Raw genomic sequence first — 20,506 nt, 5'->3', positions numbered from 1 at the left:
AAGCGAGAAATACTAAGGTCTTAACCTTGTTCTGATACCATGTAAAATTTAATGTATAAAGAGAAATAGAGAGAGAATAAATTGTATGTATTATTGATTGATTTATATTGATTGTTACAATGATTCCTATATATAGAAGAGTAGGTGGTAGTAGGTGGTAGATGGAGTAGGTAAAGTGGAGGTGGTAGTGGTGTAGTGGGTTAGGTTTAGTGGAGTAGGTGAGGTGTAGGTGGTAGTAGGTGGTAGATGGAGTAGGTAAAGTGGAGGTGGTAGTGGTGTAGTGAGTTAGGTTTAGTGGAGTAGGTGAGGTGGTAGTGGTGTAGTGGGTTAGGTTTAGTGGGTGAAGTAGGTGATAGGTTTTAACATTACTAATTAATTCCAGGATATAGTATTAAGGTTTTGACAGAGCTCCAAAAGTTGTAATATTTGGGTTCATCTGGGAGGGACATAGTTTGGTTTTTTTGGTGAACAGATCTTGAGTACTACCATCCTCTGTCTCGTAATTTTCCTGACATCAACGAATCGAAATTCTTTACTTCTGGTACACGTCTAGAATTGGTGGGAGTATTTATTTGGTTGTCTTAGAGCAGCGCTCCACAATATTTGGGTTGTGACGCTTGTTTTGTTATTTCTAAAAATATCAGCATAAAAATGATAGGTTCTTGTAGGTTTTTGACAGAATTAAAGTGCAAAAGCTAGCAAAAACAAACTTAATTTTGAGACTACTTTTTCTTAATTTTTATTGATCATTAAAGCACTTATTTATACAACTTATATAAACAGAAAAAGCATAAAGAATGCAGATAAATCTGCTGCAGTTACGTAATTGAAACTTCCAGAAAAATAGCAGAAGAATAGGTCAAGCCTAACAGACTTTGACAACTTTAATTCCACATTTGTTTTATTACATCTCAAACTTCAGCAGCTCCTGGGGCATCATTCAACAGTTCTACTAGTTAAATCAATAGTTATCAAGTTGAGTTGCCAAGGATGACCACATAATTAAGATTGCCCCTGTCCCCACTCTATTTTCTCCATTCATATTATTTAAGTCTTTGCGAGAAAATGTTTTAATTTCTCACATTCCTGTGGACCCATATGATGTTGATTGAAGTCTTTGGAAGAAAATGTTCAAGTGGGGAGGGTAATTACACAGTAATTTCAGAATATTATGTTACGTTGTTTATGTGGTGCTTCAAATTAATTACACAGTAGTGTAGAAAATATTATGTGCAGAACAACACTAATCTATTTTTATTAGGTAATTAAGAAATAGTGGATGACTTGTCTAGTGTGTTTTGCAATTCTTCGTTTGTCAGGAGTAATAACACACAGAAAAAATACCCTAACGATTCGTCACTTGTCTTGTGTGATTCCCTAACAATTTTGTGGAAATACCCAAGTAATTACATGTTTCCTGTTCTCAGAAGAAAAAAAACCAGCCATTGAATGGCACCTTCAATAAATGAGTCAAGCTGACTGAGTTCTTCCATAACTATTTGCTCGTTCTTATTTGTTCTTCTTGATCAATAACATGGTTGAAACAATTCTTTACCACTTAGCAAGTGACAGGTGTTCGAGGGAAAACCAACCAATGAATGGCTTGTATCTAAAAGGGAGGAGGAAGGAGCTGTTATCTCCATCAGAAGCCCTTGAACTTAGCTGCATTTAGGATTCTGCTATTAATGTTGTTTTGTTGGGTATGTTATGATATGTAATGTAATGTAATGTTCTTGTTGAATACTTTCCTAAACATTGTGTTTCTCATTATTGTTGTTGGAGCTACTGCTTTTTACTACATGTTCCTAATGACTCTGGATTCTGTCATTTTTTTAAGGTGTCCACCATAAATTTGTCCATTTTTTTTTTATGTATATATGCAAATATCATTTTAGTAATTGAAAAAAAAAAAATTAAATGAAAGAAAAAGACATGTGGACTGTTTACCCAAAACGCATTGGACCACTGAATTTGAAATATTCTTCTATAAATAAAGATAAATAGTAATCTGAAATTGAAATGACCCACCCTCATAACTATCTCTTAATCTTTCTTCTTCTTCTTCATCTTGTTGTTCTTGATCAAGAACATTCATGGCAGAAACAATTGTTTTCAACATAGCAAGTAAAGTTCTGGGGAGCTTAGGCTCACTTGCTATCAATGAAGTTGGATTGGGATGGGGACTTGATGAGGAGCTCAAAACACTGGAAGGCACCTTGTCCACCATCAAAGAGGTTCTTTCATATGCTGAGGAGAAGCAGGGGAAAAACCACGTGGTAAAAATATGGTATGAGAGACTCCAAGCTACTTTCTATGAAGCAGATAACCTGCTCGATGAATTCCAATACGAAGCTTTGCGACGTCAAGTACAGTCAATGAAGTTAAATCATCATCATCATAGCAGGAGCAGCATTCGAATACAGAAGCTGGTACGTAAATTCTTTTCATGTTGTTCACACTTGAATGATTTCTGATTCAAATTTGAAATGGGTAGTAGAATTGAAAAGATCAAAAAGAGATTAGACATGATTGGAGAAGATAGAATTAGATTTTTTCCCATCATCACAACAACAGAAAGTAGACAAACTCATCATAATAGCACGGGTAGCACGTCAGTCTCCTCCAACGTAAATGAGTTCGAATTTTTTGGAAGGGCAAATGATAAACTACAGATATTACTACTTTTAATGACCCCGCAAGCTGATTGTGACTACATATCTGTCATCCCCATTGTTGGCATTGGAGGGATTGGCAAGACCACTTTCGTTAAAATCTTTTACAATGATGAAGCAGTAGTTGAGCATTTTGGGATGAGGATATGGGTGAAAGTAGCACAAGATTTTAATGTTAAGCACGTGTTGCAAAAAATTATTCAATGCATAACTCATTCTCCTTGTGCTGACTTCAATTTGAGACAGTCACAGACAATCCTTGCAGAAAAATTGGACGGTAAGAGATTTTTACTCATCTTAGATGATGTATGTAATTGTGATAACCGAGATTGGGTTAAGTTCTTAAATTTTTTAAGACATGGTAACAACGGAAGTAAGATCATAGTGACTACACGTGACAAGTCCGTCGCTTCGACAGTGGGCACAGTCCCCATGCACAATTTAGAGAGTCTTTCGGACAAAGATTGCCACGAATTGCTGTGGTTTTGGGCATTTCATGAAAACATTGGGGAACAACATGTAAACCTCTCAGAAATTGCAATGGAAATTGTGGAAAAGTGCCACGGATATCCTCTTGCAGTAAAGACTTTAGGCAACTTACTGTTTATGAAGGATGATGAAAATGAATGGTTGTATTTAAAAGACAAAGAACTATGGGAATTGGAGCAGAACAACAAACATGACATTTTGCCCATGTTACGATTTAAGTACAACCCGTTACCTACTGATTTTAAACGTTGTTTCATATATTGTTCGATTTTTCCAAAAAACTATGAAATCGAAATTGATAAATTGATTCAGTTGTGGATGGCGCAGGGGCTCATTCAATCATCTGATTTAAATCATGAATTGGAAGATATTGGAGCTGATTATTTGAATCGATTATGTTCCATATTTTTCTTAGAAAAGATTGAACAACATGGCAATTTATCAAATACGTGTAGAATGCCTGGGATCATTCATGATCTTGCTGTATATATGGCGAATGAAGAGTGCATAAGTACAGCAAATTATCGTTTTGGATCAATTTCTAAGACGGTTAGCTATGTATCATTTCACGATTCTGATTGTTCAGGGGAAAAAAAGCTCACAAAGTCATCGTTCAAATTAGAGAAAATGCGGACTGTTCTATTTCCATTTCATGCAGTGGAAGCCAGTGACGAAGGCTTTGTTGATGAATGCATCTCGAGGTTTAAGTATCTGCACGTGTTTGATTTGAGTAACTCATCTTTTCGAAAGTTGCCTCATTCTATTGGAAATTTGAAGCATTTGAGATTTTTAGACCTTAGTGGGAATGCAAATATTGAGACTCTCCCTAATGCCATTTGCAAACTGTACAATTTGCAAACTTTGCGAATCGAATACTGTGTGAAATTCGATAGTTGCCTAAAAACATAGGGAACCTTATCAGTCTCAGGCATTTGTACTTAACCACACAACAGAGTTGTTTGCCAGAGAGACAGATCCGACGCTTGACCTCTCTTAAATCCTTTCGAATTATAGGATGTGGAAACCTAACATCTTTGCTTGAAGGGATGCAACTCCTCACCGCGCTCACAACGGTGACCATCGCAGCGTGTCCCAAATTGACCTCTCTACCAAGTACCATGAAGAACCTAGCCAACTTTAGGAATCTTGAGATTAGTAATTGTCCGAATCTTAGCCTGGCAGGGTGGGAGGAGTTTAGAGGCCTTAGGAGGCTTCAATAAATTGAAGGGTACAAGATTATATGAGTTTGTGGCTGTCCCAGGTGAGTCAATTTCTTTGAACTCAAAAGTATTGCTTATATTTTTATTCTTTCTAGCTTTAACTGCTGCTTCTGATGGGCTTTTTGACATTGTCTTAGTGCATGTACTGGAAATTTCATATCAGTAAGAGAACCAACCAATGAAGCATGAAGTGACAGGTGTTCAATGGAAAACCAACCGATGAATGGCTTGTATCTGAAAGGAAGGAGGAAGGAGTTGTTATCTCCATCAGAAGCACTTGACCTTAGCTGCCTCTAGGATTCTTCTATTAATATTGTTTTGTTGGGTGTGAACTTAGCTGCATTTAGGATTCTGCTATTAATGTTGTTTTGTTGGGTATGTTGTCTATATAGTGTTCTTGTGAAATACTTTTCTAAGCATTGTGTCTCTCATTATTGTTGTTATAGAGCTACTGCTTTTTAGTAAAAGTTCCTAATGGCTCTGAATTGTCCGTCTCTGCCTCCATAGATTAACTAACATTACACTAATTAGCCTGCTGTAACTAATATTGCACCTGGCTTTGAAATGTAGTTAACAATAAATTCTGCCACGCCACACCCACCAAATTTTACTGCATTTCTGTCGCTCCAAATAGCCCAAAAACCACAACAAACAGATCTTCAATGTGCACAGAATCCGATCACAGAATCGGATAACTCTCTTATATAGAGTGGAATCCACACATTTAATGGGTAGAAGTCAAACACCGTTCCTCTATTCTTTAGATAGTCTCCCAATCTTGAAATCCACATAATTTCCAAACCTGTAAGACGCAAAATATCAATCCAGCAAGCAATATATATCAGATTCTGGAGCTTCATTACATTATTACATACCTCACAAACACTACCCAAAATAAAACCTTTGAGAAGGTAAAAAAGCTTCTAAACACACAACTTTGAGAAAATTTAATTTTTTTATTTTTAATTAATATAATTTTAGATATATGAAATTCATTAATTACCTTAAGAGATTCTGAGGGCATAACGAAATATTGGGTTAGGACAAATTTCACTTTATTCCAAATCTTACTTTTCTTGCTAACTTTGTAACTATCTCAATCATATCCTTAGATTTTAAGTCAAGTTGCAATTGGGCTCGATATTATAATACGGTTTTAAAAATTGACGGAAAAACTAAATTGAGATTTTGATAAAAGTACGGGTTGCTAAGGATTAAATTGGAGGGATTAAAGTGGAGTTTTGGTTAATGTGTAGTGGTGCTGAGTGTAATTAATACTATGAAGTACATGTTCTTAGTTTTTTGAAATGGTGTTATACTAATAGACCCAATTACAACTTACCTCAAAGTTTAGGGGATTGACTAAAACAATTAAAAAATTACGAGGCAAACTAAGATGGAAGTAAAGTGCAAGAGTACAAAATGAAATTTATCATATTGGGTTATTTATTGTTTAAGGTATTCTCAGTAAGAGGTGTTATGCATTTATGACTCTCTTAAGTAACTCTATCCAACCCCCATAAAATAAATATATATGTATATATATAAACTAAAATTTTATGGCTAATAAGATAATGTATTTTTTGCCACTTATTTTAAAGCCAATTTAATAAACATATATAACAACGGGGATTTTTTATTTTTATTTTTGAATTGGACAACCAGATTGAGTTGAAATCAAATATTTTTATCAATAATTTCATACTGTTGAGATTAGTTTCATGAAATTTAATTTGCAAGAAAAAATTTTAAATTTAATATGCGCAAGTATTTTTAACTAAATTTTGTTAATGATCCATTAATACGATACGAATAAAATATGAATCGAAAATAATATGACACAATAAAATAAAAAACAAACAAATTAAGTTAAAGTTAATATAATTTTGACATGACACGTATACGATGAACACGACAAGAGGGACACCCTCCAAATTAAGTTAAAGTTAATATATCATTGAACTCGAATATTTCTATGCCTGGAAATATCCTTGTAATTCCCATTCAATATCACCTTCTATAAATAAAGAAACATAAATATAAAAAAACTCTATTCATACATAAAATTTATACTAAAAACTTCACAAAATAAACCCAATTTTTGAGTATCTTGTTGAAAAAGAACTTCTAGATCAGTTTTTTGTTTACTCTATAAATATTCATTAAGATTGAAAACAGTCTAGGATGCTGAGTGAGTTCGTTCTCAGCTATAAGAATAACTATTTGCTTATAATCTTATATTTGATCTTCTTGATCATCAAGAACATTCATGGCTGAAGCAATTCTATTCAACTTAGCAAGTAAAGTTGTGGAGAAGATAGGTTCTCTTGCTCTAAGGGAAGTTGGCTTGGCATGGGGTCTTGAAGATGAGTTGAAAACACTCGAGGCCAGGGTGTCGATGATCAAGGCGGTGCTCGTAGATGCTGATCAGAAGCAGCAGCAGCAGCAGCAAGGGAACAACAACCTTGTCATAAGCCTATGGCTAGAAAGACTCGAAGCTGCTTTCTATGAAGCTGACAACATGCTCGATGAATTCCACTACGAAGCTTTGCGACGCAAAGTACAGTTAATGAGGATAATGAATCATAGAAGCATTGGAATACAGAAACTGGTACGCATATTCTATTCATGTTCACACACCCTTGATTTCCGGTTTAAATTTAAGATGAGTCGTAGGATCGAAAAGATCAGAAAAAAATTAGACATGATCGTAGACGATAGAACTAAATTTCATCCCATAGTCACAAAGGATCAAAAACAAACTGGAACTGATCATAAGGCGGCCAGCACGTCACTCTCCTCCAATGCAAATGAGTCGGAATTCGTTGGGAGGGACAACGATAGAGCAAGGTTATTACAACTTATAATGTCCCCTAGTGTTGACCACAAGAACATATCTGTCATCCCCATTGTTGGGATCGGAGGCGTTGGCAAGACCACTCTGGTTAAATTGTTGTTCAATCACGAAACCGTAGTCAGGCATTTCGACTTGAGGATTTGGGTGACAGTAGCACAAGATCTTAACGTTAAACGTGTGATGCAAAAAATTATTCAACGCATAACTGATTCTAATTCGCCTTGCGCTGGCCTCAATTCGAGTAAGATAAAGAAGCTCATCAAAGAAAAATTGCACGGTAAGAATTGTTTGCTCGTCTTGGATGATGTATGTGATAGTGATAACCGAGATTGGCTTAAGTTCTGTAACCTTTTGAGAGGTGGGGGTGCCAAGGGAAGTAAGATCGTAGTGACTACACGAAGCAAATGGGTTGCTACAACTGTTGGCACAGTTCCTATATACAATTTAGAGAGCCTTTCGGATGAAGATTGCCATGAATTGCTTTTGAAATGGGCGGGTTGTCATGAAAACTTGGGGGAAGAACATGATGGGATTGCGAAGCTCTCAGAAATTGCAAAGGACATCGTGAAAAAATGCCACGGATAGGTAACAATCTGTTTATGGAGACCGATGAAAGTAAATGGTTGGATTTAAAAGAGAAAGAACTATGGGAATTGGCGCAAAAGAAACACGACATTTTGGGTGTGTTAAGATCAAGCTACAACTCACTACCGACTGACTTGAAACGCTGCTTCATATATTGTTCAATCTTCCCAAAAAGCTATGAAATTGAGATCGATAAATTGATCCAGTTGTGGATGGCGCAGGGCATCATTAAGTTATGCGGCCTAAATCGCGAGTTGGAAGATACTGGTATTGATTATTTGGGTCGATTATGTTCCATATTTTTCTTAGAACAAATTGAAAAACAACACGGCAATTTATCAAATACCTGTAGAATGCATGAGATCATTCATGATCTTGCAGTATTTATGGCAAATGGAGAATGCTTAAGTACTGCAAATTATCGTTCTGGTTCGATTTTTGAGAGAGTTAAGCATGTATCGTTTCTTGATTGTGATTGTTCAGGGAAAGAAGGTGTCACAAAATCGTTGTTCGAACTAGAGAATCTACGGACGATTTTATTTCCATTTCAAGGAGTGGGAGCCGGTGATAATCAGGGCTTTGTTAGCAGATGCATCTCAAAGTTCAAGTATCTACACGTTCTCGATTTCAGCAACTCATGTCTGAAAGTGTTGCCAGACTCCATTGGCAATTTGAAGCATTTGAGGTTTTTAGACCTCAGTGGAAATGCAAATATTGAGACACTTCCTAATGCTATTTGCAAACTTTACAATTTGCAGACTTTGAGAATCTGGCATTGTGTTAAAATTCGAGAGTTGCCCAAAAAAATAGAAAACTTGATCAGTCTCAGGCATTTGTACTTAACCACACAGCAAAGTTGTTTGCCAGAGAAAGAGATTCAACGATTGACCTCTCTCCGATCCTTTCATATTATAGGCTGTGAAAGCCTTACATCTTTGCCTGAAGAGATGCAACTCCTCACCGCGCTCACAACAGTGACCATCGCAGCGTGTCCCAATTTGATTTCTCTACCAAATAACATGAAGAAGCTAGCCAACTTGAGGAATTTGGAGATTAGTAAATGTCCGAATCTTAACTTGGCAGGGTGGGAGGATTTTAGAGGCCTTAGGAGGCTTCAATAAATTGGAGGGTACAAGATTTTATAGTTCATGGCTCTCCCAGGTGAGTCAAACTCTTTGAACTCAAAAAGTATCGCTTATATTTTTTGTTTTATGTAATATTGTCCTCGACATTTTCTGAGTGCACGTAATGGATATGAAATTACTAATTTCAGATCACTAGGAGAAAGAACCGTGAAGCGTGAAGTCACAGATGTTCAAATTGAAAATCAGACGATGAATGGGTTCAGATCACTAATGCTGTGTTTGGTTGGGGGAGTTGGGGGAGGATTTGGAAAGGGAAGGGAAAAGTTGTGTAAAACTAGGTGAAATGTAGATGTATTTTATTCCTATTTCACCTAATTTTTTCCTTTTCCTTTCCAAATCCCTCCTCAAATCCCCAACCAAACACAGTGTAAGAGAACTGCAAAGCGTGAAGTCACAGGTTTTCAATGGACAATCAATCAAGGAATGGCTTGTATCTAAAAGGGACTTGTGTTGAACCTCTTGACCTAAGCTATTCAGGATTCTGATATTAATGTTGATTTTGTTGGGTGTGTTATCTATGTAGTGTTGTTGTGAAATACTTTTCTGAACTTTTGTGTTTCTCATTTTTATTTAACTACTGCATTTTTGAATAAATGTTCTTCATAGCTCTGGATTGTCCATCTTAGCCTCTTTAGCTTACTAGTATTAATCAAGTTATATCAACTGCTAGTCCTTAATTTATACTTTCACGCAAACATGTGATTCCCATTTGGTAAAACTTGATTAATGTTCTGTAACTCGGATTGTTTATCGACACTTGTGACTTTAGCTCTGACTCTCACATATAGGGTTATTGCATATAGAGCCGGAAAATATTTCATTTTTCTTCCAAACAAGAAGAGTATAGGTAATCAGACGACGAGATTCTTCGATATGGATTTGCCTAGAGCGTAAGATTTTAAAATCAACTAGTCCAAAATTTCTTAGCAGACTATAGAAAAGAATGTGTGAAAATACAGAACAACAATTTATCGACTTTTTGGCTAAGCTTCACAAATTAGCATACATGAATACTGGCATGTCACCCATACTATGCACAAGATAAAATTATGGGGCATTTACGTATAAGTCCCATTTTATGAACTTATAATCCATTAAGTCCTAAATAAAATTATTTACTCATTCAAGTCCCATTAATTTTTAATAGCCCAATTTATCCTTCCAAGACCTCCTCATAGCTGCCAAACATCATTGCTGTCTTTATTCTCTCTCTCTTCACAGTTGCAATTTGAAGTTCTACGCAACTTCAGTTTGACGAATCCATACACAAGAATCACAGTAGCCAAGCTCATGGACAATTCATGGTTCAAGAAAGGATTCAAACAAATTGAAGTCCCATTGCCCATTCAAGACGAACACGACAACACACCTCGCAGCCTTCTAGACTTCAACGAAGCATTTGAATCCGATTCAGAAATCATAGAGAAGAAGAGAGGAGAGGCGACAACAAGTTCCATGATCATGAAGCCAACTTGCATGAATGCCTTTGATATTATCTCTCTCTCGCAAGGATTTGGTCTCTCGGGCTTGTTTGAGAATGACAACGATCAAAATCCAAATCTGGATCCATTTCGGATCGCCCGTGAAACCTACTCAAGTTTCACCCAATTGAACCAAGAACAGGTCAAGAAGTACGCAAATCACACCAGGGTTTCGAATCGAACCCCAAATTGCAACCTTCCAAGTCAAAAAGTTCACCAGATCTGAAATTGTAACCCTATGTACTCGACTACATTGTTTTTCTGAATTCTAATTTGAAATTGAGAACATTCTCAGTTTAATATTCTCAATTTTAATCATGAAAAAAATTGAGAAATTTCTCAAAATTGATAATTATAAATTTCTTAGTTTTGATAATATTCTTAGTTCATACTAGAAAAAAATTGAGAAATTTCTTATTTTTAATAATTATAAATTGAGAACATTCTTAGTTTTAAAATTGAAAACATTTTCAGTTTTGAAATTAAAGGGCAAAACGTCTTTTTACCTATAAATGGGACTTAATGATTCAAAAACTTTTTAACAGGACCTAAGCTACCACCAAATATGTAGATGAATAATGCTTGGGACCTCCTTTTGGGGGTCACCCCCTCACCCCCCCTTGCCACGTGGCGGGTGGTGATTGGAGGAGCAGGAAAAAAAAGAAAAAGAAAAAGAAAATGTAACCAATGAGAGAGAGATGGGGTCAAAGGGGGTGGGGGGAAAAGGGGGGATGAATCATTGTTGTATGTAGATAGGACTTTTGGTAATTAATCCTAAAATTATATATTATTTATTATAAAAACAATAATTATATTTAATTTTTTTTTGTATTTTGTCTCTCGTAAATAAAATTTTATATATAAATTTATTGTTTCAAATGCTCCTTTACTATATTGTTGTATTGACAATTAATAATTAAAATTATACTTTGTTATAAAAAAAATTGACATAGTTTTAATACTTCATTATTTTATAATAAAAATATATGAATTTTAAAAAATTGTCATATTAGTTTTTGAAAGGGAAATAATTAAAGAAATTTCAAAAACTTAATGAGGAAGAAAGAATCATCATTACATGTAATTTAAAATATCAAAAACAAAAAATGAATTAGGACTTTAAAAAGATGTGATTACAATTAAAACTAATGCCATATTTATTAATAAGTATAATTTTATTTGGATATCTATTTATACTTTAACATACTTATTTAAAACAAAAATAAAAATAAATAAAAATATTAATAATTTTGAGTTTTAAAATGTAATTTTGTAAACTTGCTATATTAACTTTTGGAAGGAATATATTGGAATTTTTTACAAAAATTGAATATTTGTCATTGAACAAATTTTTTAAGATTTAAAATAAAATTTATAAGAGGAAGAAATTAATGATATTGCAACATATGCATTTTAATAATTTTAAATTTTGAAAAAAATATATTAGGACTTTCAACTTTAATTATCGTACAATATTTTTGTTTATATAATAATATAAATAAGGATAGGTAAAGATAGATTAAAATTAATAGGGAGAGAAGTACCATAAAGTAAGAAAGGAGTTGTATATATTAAAGATAAATAATTAAATAATTGACTAATACCCTTAATAGTTTTGAAAAATAGATTAAAAATAATATGTTCTTTTTTATAGCTTTGAAAAACTATTTGTAACGACCCCATCACATATAACGATTAGCACTTAATTAATTAAGGAGATTTGAAATTTAATTGTCAATTATTCTAATTTAATCTGAGATTTACAAAAATTATGGAGATTGATTCATATATGATTCTATTAAAGACTTATTTTGGAAATTAGAAATTGAAAGCCTAAATAGCTCAAGAAAGTACAAATAGTGAATTGAATTATTTAAATTTCTAGTATCGGACCATATGGGAGTTTAATTAAATATTCGATTCAGGTTTATAAAATTGAGATTTGATTAATTGGGTCCAAATTGGAGTTAATTAAGTTATACAAATTAGGAATTAAGATTATTATGAATTAAATTTATTTATGGGGTGTTCAATTGAATATGTAATTTATTGACGAAGATTTTGAAATTTAAGCTAAAATTGAAGGCCTTAATGATTTGGGAAATCAAAATTTATGATGGCAATAAGTTTAATTTAACATTTGGAGCTTTTTGAAAGTTCGACTAAAAATTTGATTCAGATTTAGATTTGTAAAACTAAATATAATTAACTGGGCTCTAATGGAAGCCATAATAGACTAATTAAATTATGTGGGATTTGGGATTAGGTATGATTAACTTAATTATATGTTAATCAAGATTTATTAAAGTGTTGCTCAATTTAATTAAGCAAGAATATAAATTGAATTATGGAAGAATTTAGAATTGGAGGTGTATGTGGTTGTGTACTGAGCAAATATGTGTATGCAAGTGATGTGAGTGATGTGTTGGAATTCTAAGGATGAGTGCACGTGTGCTTTGTAAAGAATGGAGTGTGTGCACATGAGGAGAGAGAGTAGGCAACTCTTGTTTTTATTATTATTATTATTATTACTTGCTGGAAGCATTCTTATGCTGGAGGGAGAGAGAGAGAGAGAGAGAGAGAGAGAGAGAGAGTTCAAAGCTGGGGACTTATGTGCTGGAAATGGTGAAGAAAGGCTAAAGAAAAGATATTGTCAAGGATTGAAGAGGAGTTTAAGATATTGTTGAGGATTCATTAATTGAAGATTTTAGGTAAGAAATTAAAACACAAATCTTGTAGATAAATAATCTAGAAATTGAAATCAAGAGGTAATTGGAATTAATATCATGTAATTAAAAAGAATTAGCAAGAAGATGATGAAAAATTGAGTTAAGTGTAAATTTATGGAAATTAATTATTTTGGATTTGTTGATGTAGTCTTGAATAAATTAAGCCTCATTGTTACATGCATGGGCAAACTCTACAAGATTAATATTTCAATTAAACATGCATTGTAGAATTTCAAGGTTTTGAGATTTTAATTCATGTTTAAAAGATTTATGGATTTGAATTTGGGTCTAATATGAAGAAAATTAATAATAATCCAAATTAGAGCTATTCTAATTAAAATTATTTAGTTTTGATCTTAATTTCATACATGCAAAGTTTCATGACTCCAATTTTCTGATTTAAAGGAAAATAGAAAGAACTTGAAGTCAATTTTATGTAATTAAAAAGAAAATGAGAAATTGGAGCTATGTTCAAATTTATGAAAATTAATTTAGAAATTAATTATTTTGGGTTTAGTTTTGGAATATCATGCATGAATTGAGTCTAATTTCTACATGCATGGACAAATTCTACAAGTTTTAATATTCTAATTGTACATGCATCATGGATTTCTAATAATTGATTTTATGTTTTGATGAAATAAGAATTAAGCTTTGAAAATTTATGGGTTTATGAACAATGAGCTTAATTTATAAATTAAAAGAGTTTTGATGTAAATGATTTAAAATTGATCATATTTTCTTGATTATTTAAGAGTTTGTATGTTTTAGACAAGCCATGTATGAACCCAAGTTTTGAAATTATTTTGAAAGCTCAATTCAAGTTTTAGAATTTGTGAGTTTGGAATTGGAGTTGACATGAAGAACATGAATTGAGTTGAATTTGAAGTTTGTGTGTACATGCATGTAAAGGATTGTCATGAGTTTCCATATTTGAGTACAAACATGCATTTCATAATGAATTGAAGGCTATCTAACACATGCAAGCATGATAATGTTGAATTTCATGAAGTTGATCATCAATTGTACTATTTAAGTTGAAAATGAAGCCTATATTTCACTTCATGTATATTTCAAAATGATATGGAAATTAATTTGCATGAGCTTTAAAGTTATGAAGTGAGTTTGATATGATTCGAGTTTATGAGATGGATTTATGTAAATTTGAGATTCAAATCTTGTAAAATTTGTTAAAAGTTATATATAAGTCTTATGATATTAATTACATTGGTTGGAACCAAGTTTGAAGCTCAAACATAATCTGGAAAAACCCAGAACTTGGCATGTCTGCTCCAGCGAGGAATGTGTCGCTCGAGCGTGGAAATCGAGCTCCCAGAAGTTTTGCAGAAATTTGTATTGTCGCTCAAGTGGCAAAGTGTACGCTCGAGCGAACCCTATTTTGCAAGGCTTCTCGCTCGAGCATCAAAAGTCTCGCTCGAGCATAAAATGCAAGTAACCAGTACTTTTTCAGACCAAAGGGGTCCGCTCGAGCGAAGAGCCCTGTTTTAGAAAATTTTGAAAGGCTATTTCATGTTCTGATTTCCGTTCTCTTTCATTTCTAAGCACTCTTAGGCATATATTGAGCATTATAAAGGGATTAAAAGAATAGAAAAGAAGCCTAAGAGAACTAAACAAGTTAAGAACGGAATAAATTGTATTGTGACTCGATTTCTATGTGTATGATGAATTGTGTAGGGTCAACTACAAGGGTGAACCAGGCATTTGAACACTGTGAGTAATAACTTAGTAAAGTTATGTTCAAGTTAAATTATTTTCGGTATATGAAATATGATTTGTTGAATGCAATGTCATGTTTTATAGTATGAATGATTGTCCAACAATAACAAGCATTTATGACATTATGCTATGATTCAAGTATGTTACAAGTGACATTATGCTATTATTCAAGTATGTCAAGTTCCCGGTATCGGAGGTTTCTTTATGGAACTGACAAGTTTACAAGTTCCCAATCCGGAGGTTTCTTTATGGAACTGACAAGTTATCCTTACCCGGCCGGAGGTTCTTCTATAGAACTGACAAGTATGATTTAAGATATTCTGTCTGTCAGTGCTAACGGATGAACTATGTATGAGCGAACATGAACTGTGATTTCTGTATATTAATTGAATAAGAATACGAATATGAATCTATTTTATGTACAAGACTCTGTTTTTGTATGGACATCATTCAACTAAATCTTTATTCTGTTATTATTCACTGGGTTTCAGTTCGCTGTATTATTTACGTATGTAGGTGATCAGGTGTATGACCAAGCTTAAAGCTTCTGCCTGGATTCTGTTTTGTCAGCCAGCCTATGTACCTCTCGTGGAGGTTCCAGATATGTCTAAGGGTTATGGCTAAGTATATAAAGGTCAAGTTTTGTTTTCTTGTTTGGTTAAACAAGTCTTGTTATTTTGTAAACAGGGCTAGGTCCCATTTTGTCTAATCTGTATATATATATATATATATATAATGACGTAGAGACGATGTGTAGATATGTATATAAAAAGTTTAAAATTTTTCTATCTCACATAAGTCTACACAACTCAATGGATGTTAAATATTTGTTATTTACTTCTGCTAGCCCCTAATATTATGTTAATCTGTCTCAGAGGCCTTCGGTAATCCTAGGATTACTGGCCGGTTACGATGCTAAACCTATAGGGGCGGGTTTGGGTCGTGACACTATTATATGCCTTTCAAGTAATGCTCTGTGCCAACTGTCAATTAACACATATCATGATATCCAAAAATATTAAAAGTAAATTTTTTTTTACAAAAAGTAATAATATACAAACATAAAATCAATACAAAAAACTTATTAATATTGACTTTGTGTTGATTTTAATCAATCACTTTATAATGAGTGACATGCTTTTTATTATACAAATGACTCTATCACACTATTTTAGCATAAAAATTCTAGTAAAACAATATCAACCAACAAAAAATAATTATAAACAAAAAAATAGATAATGGCTGGTACAGAGGAGGGAGAAATGACACAAAATATGAAATGCAAAAACAAAAAATAGTGTACCTAAAGGATGAAAGAACCTTGTTCAAAAAAAAAAGAAAAAGATGAAAGAATCTGTTTAAAGAATACAATAGACTAAACATAGACTAACCTCCAAATTGTCTCATAAAAAAAAGTTAAAAAATAATGAGTTTCATCGTTCTATGAATATAATATTTATATAGGGCAAAGAAGACATGAACGGCTTGGAAAAAGTATAATATATGATGGTTAGGATTTTTGGATAGGAGAAAAAATTGATAAGAGAAAGAGTGCACAAGAAATCATGAAATCATTATAAAAAAAAAATAATTTATGAGATTTTTTTTTTAAAAAAAATTATATATAGTATAGATATGCTTAAATTCATTTGGGAATAAAATTGTATTTAATTATGGAATAGAAAGAGAATCTATATATATGGTTTAATTTTTATTTTATGTTAGGCTTAATTTTAGATTTATATAGATCAGACCAGTTGTAAAAGATATTAATAGTATACATTTTATAGGAGATAAGAAAGTTTCTTTTTTATTAGATTTATTTTAGAAGAGAGAAGATTGTATGAGATTTATATTTTTTTTAAAGGCTTGATTTATTTTGAGAAGAAGAAGGGGGTTGAGAATTGTATGCTTTTCTCTCTCTCTCTTGTGGGTATTGACTGGAAAATAATTTCGAATGTTAATATTTATGTCCTTGGAATAGCCAATAGAAGTTTTAATTTTTTTTCTTTATAAAAATCAAAAATACAAAAATTAAATTTAAGGTTTTGAAACACTTAAAGCCCCTACGATGAAAAGTCACATTGGTATAATATATAGTATAGATAGATAGATAGATAGATTATGAGATTTAAGAAAGAGATAAATATTAGGGGAGAGATTTTAGGACATTATTATTCAAATTTTTTTAAAAAAAATTGATAGTTACTTTGTTAGCCAATAATATTATTTTTAAATATTTTTAAAATTACAAGCAATTTTAGGTTGTTATGTTTTTTTATTTATTTATAATCTGTAGTTGCTTTGTTAGCATATAGCACTATTTTTAAATATTTTTAAAATTACAAAAATTAACAATTGTGGTTTTACGTTCTTTTTAATTTATAACTTTTTTTAAACATATAATTACTTTATTATGAGATGAGATTTTTTTTTTTTTAATGTATAATTACTTTGTTATGAGATGAGACTTAGGAAAGAGAAAGATATTAGGAGAGAGATTTTAGGAACTTGTAATTCAAAATTTTAGGTGATTTTTTTGTTTTTTTTTTCTTTAATCTATAATTAGTGTGTTAGCCAATAGAATTATTTTTAAATATTTTTAAAATCACAAAAATTAGCAATTGTGAAATGAGACTTTGAAACTCTCACAAGTCTTCTTACTAGAAACTCCTTTTTTCTTATACAATATACTAGTAGATGAACTCGTGCGATGCATGGGTTAAATAAATAATTAAAGATAATTTTAAAATTAAATAATAACGTAAAATTTATTTAAAAAATATAGAAAAACAATTTAGAATGAATTAAATTTTAATTATTTTATTAGAATAAATATTGCAATTGTCATAATTTAATTGGTAAAGATAAAAAAAAGAATAAATTAAAATATATATATATATATATTTATGATAAAATAAAAATAAATTTCATTTTATAAATTTTTTAGTTTTAGTTTTAGTTTATTCTATGTTAAAATTTGTCATAAAACTTAAACATACTTTTTAAAAATAAAACAATATATATTGATAAAATCGTTAAAATCAGTCAAAAGACTAATCAACTCATACAAAAATTAATTAATTAAAACTTTTAAATTTTATTTTATTTTACAATTTAAACTATTTTCAACTAAAACATGCACAACATTACAATATTAAATGAAACCATATGTTTACTTTATATAACTAAAACAACTCACTTTTTTCTTCTTTTCTTGTTACGGGATTGTGTAAAATAAAAATTAACAATTGTTTGGGCAAGAAGTTTATTTCGAATCAAACAATATCATTCATTTAATCTTTAATTATATCAATTTTTAGTTTATTTCAAATCAAACAAATCTAATTAATATATTTTGATAAAACCGCTAAAATCGCGGTTAAACTAACAAATCAGTTAAACCAAAAAGGGTATTAGTTAGGTCAAAAGACCACCAAACTTATATAAAAATTAATTAATTAAATTTTTTAAATGTTATTTTAATTTTAAAATTTAAATTGTCTTGAACTGAAATATGCATAATACTACAATATTAAATAGGAGTATAAGGTTTATTTTATATAAGTGAAATAACTCACTTTTTCCTTATTTTCTCGATGTGAGATTGTAAAATAAAAGTTAATAATTGTTTAGACGGAAAGTTTATTTCTAATCAAGCAATCAGTCATTCAATCTTTAATTAGGTCAATCTTTAGTTTATTTCTAATCAAACAAATCTAACGAATATATTTTGATAAAACCGCTAAAATTGCTGTTAAACTAGTGAATCAGTCAAACAAAAAATGATTCAATCAAATTGACTAGGTCAAAAGATCAAACAACTTACACAAAAATTAATTAATTAAAATTTTTTAATTTTATTTTAAAATTTAAACTGTCTTAAACTGAAACATGCATAACACTACAATATTAAATGGGAGTATAACATTCACTTTATATAAGTGAAACAACTCACTTTTTCCTTCTTCTCCCGATGTGAGATTATAAAATAAATTATATCATAGACTAATTAGAGTTTTATTTTAAAATTTAAATTATCTTGAACTGAACTATGCACAACACTACAATATTAAAGGGAAGTATAAGATTTATTTTGTATAAGTGAAACAAACTTTACTTTTTCCTTCTTCTTCCATGCATGTGGTATTATAAAATAAATTATAAACTAATTAGAGTTTTATTTTTATATGGTTAAATGGAAGTTCGTCAATGGAAAATTTTTTTAATTGTGTAAAATTAATAAAATCAGTATAAGAAATCACGATTAAACTGGTAAATCGGTCAAACCCAAAATAGTTCAACCTAATCGAGTAGGTCAAATGACCAACCAACTTATACAAAAATTAATTAATTAAAACTTTTAAATGTTATTTTCATTTTAAAATTTAAACTATCTTGAATTGAAATATACACAACACTACAATATTAAGGTTCATTTTATATAAGTGAAACAACTCACTTTTTTCTTCTTTTTTAGATGTGGGATTATAAAATAAAAGTTAACAATTATTTGGACGAAAAGTTTATTTCTAATCAAGCAATCTCAGTCATTCAATCTGTAATCAGATCAATTTTTAGTTTATTTCGAATCAAACAAAATCTAATCAATATATTTTGATAAAGCAGCTAAAATCGTAGTTAAGCCAACGAATGAATCAAATCAAAAATGATTTAGCCTAATCAGTTAGGTCAAAAGACCAACCAAGTTATTCAAAAATTAATTAATTAAAACTTTTAAAATTTAAACTCTGTTGAATTGGAACATGCACAATACTACAATGTTAAATAAGATGGGAGTATAAAATTCACTTTATATGAGTAAAACAACTCACTTTTTTCCTTCTTCTTTCGATGTGGGATTATCAAATAAATCATAGACTAATTAGAATATTATTTTTGCATGGTTAAATAGAAGCTAACCAATGGAGATTTTCTTAATTATTTAAAATTAAGAAAAATAAAAAAAATAGTATGAGATATTAAAACTTTCACAAAGTTCCACACTAAAAACCTTCAAATAAATCATAAACTAATTATAATTTTATTTTTATATGATTAAATGGAAGCTAACCAATGGAGATTTCTTAACTGTTTAAAATTAAAAAAGTTAGTATGAGATATTGAAGTTCTATTAAGAAAATCAAGAAAGTTAGGCAATAATACTATTTTTAGTATTTTTAAAATTTTAAAAATTAGCAATTGTGGTTTTACATTCTTTTTAATCTATAACATTTTTTTTAAATATATAATTACTTGGTTATGAAATGTGATTTGTGTTTTTTTTTTTAATGTGTAATGTTTTTTTAATGTATAATTACTTTGTTATGAGATGAGCTTTAGGAAATAGAGAAATATTAGGAGAGAGATTTTAAGAACTTGTAATTCAAAATTTTAGGTAATTTTTGTTTTTTTTTTTCTTTAATCTATAATTAGTTTGTTAGCCAATAGAATTATTTTTAAACATTTTTAAAATCACAAAAATTAGCAATTGTAAAATGAGATTTTAGAACTCTCACAAACTTTCTCGTTAGAAACATCATTTTTCTCATATAATATGTACATAATTAGATTCAAAAATCTAAACAACT

The 20,506-nt window shown here is 31.0% G+C and overlaps 1 protein-coding gene and 1 long non-coding RNA gene across 2 annotated transcripts; both read left to right on the top strand.

Moving 5' to 3' along the window:
* Positions 1–391: 391 nt before the first annotated feature.
* Positions 392–4,848, top strand: LOC145801495 (uncharacterized). The gene is made up of 2 exons (XR_014343077.1): positions 392–2,429; positions 4,519–4,848. It is a non-coding gene; the product is annotated as an uncharacterized LOC145801495 (long non-coding RNA).
* Positions 4,849–6,650: 1,802 nt separating this feature from the next.
* LOC145800149 (putative disease resistance protein RGA3) lies at positions 6,651–7,823 on the top strand. The gene has a single exon (XM_082889790.1). It carries the CDS (start codon positions 6,651–6,653, stop codon positions 7,821–7,823), a length of 1,173 nt encoding a protein of 390 aa, XP_082745916.1.
* The last annotated feature ends 12,683 nt before the right edge of the window (positions 7,824–20,506 follow it).

This window comes from Camellia sinensis, chromosome 10 (assembly GCF_055761805.1).
Source record: "Camellia sinensis isolate YWXY chromosome 10, ASM5576180v1, whole genome shotgun sequence".
NCBI lineage: Eukaryota > Viridiplantae > Streptophyta > Magnoliopsida > Ericales > Theaceae > Camellia > Camellia sinensis.
This window is presented reverse-complemented; position numbering and strand designations above follow the sequence as displayed.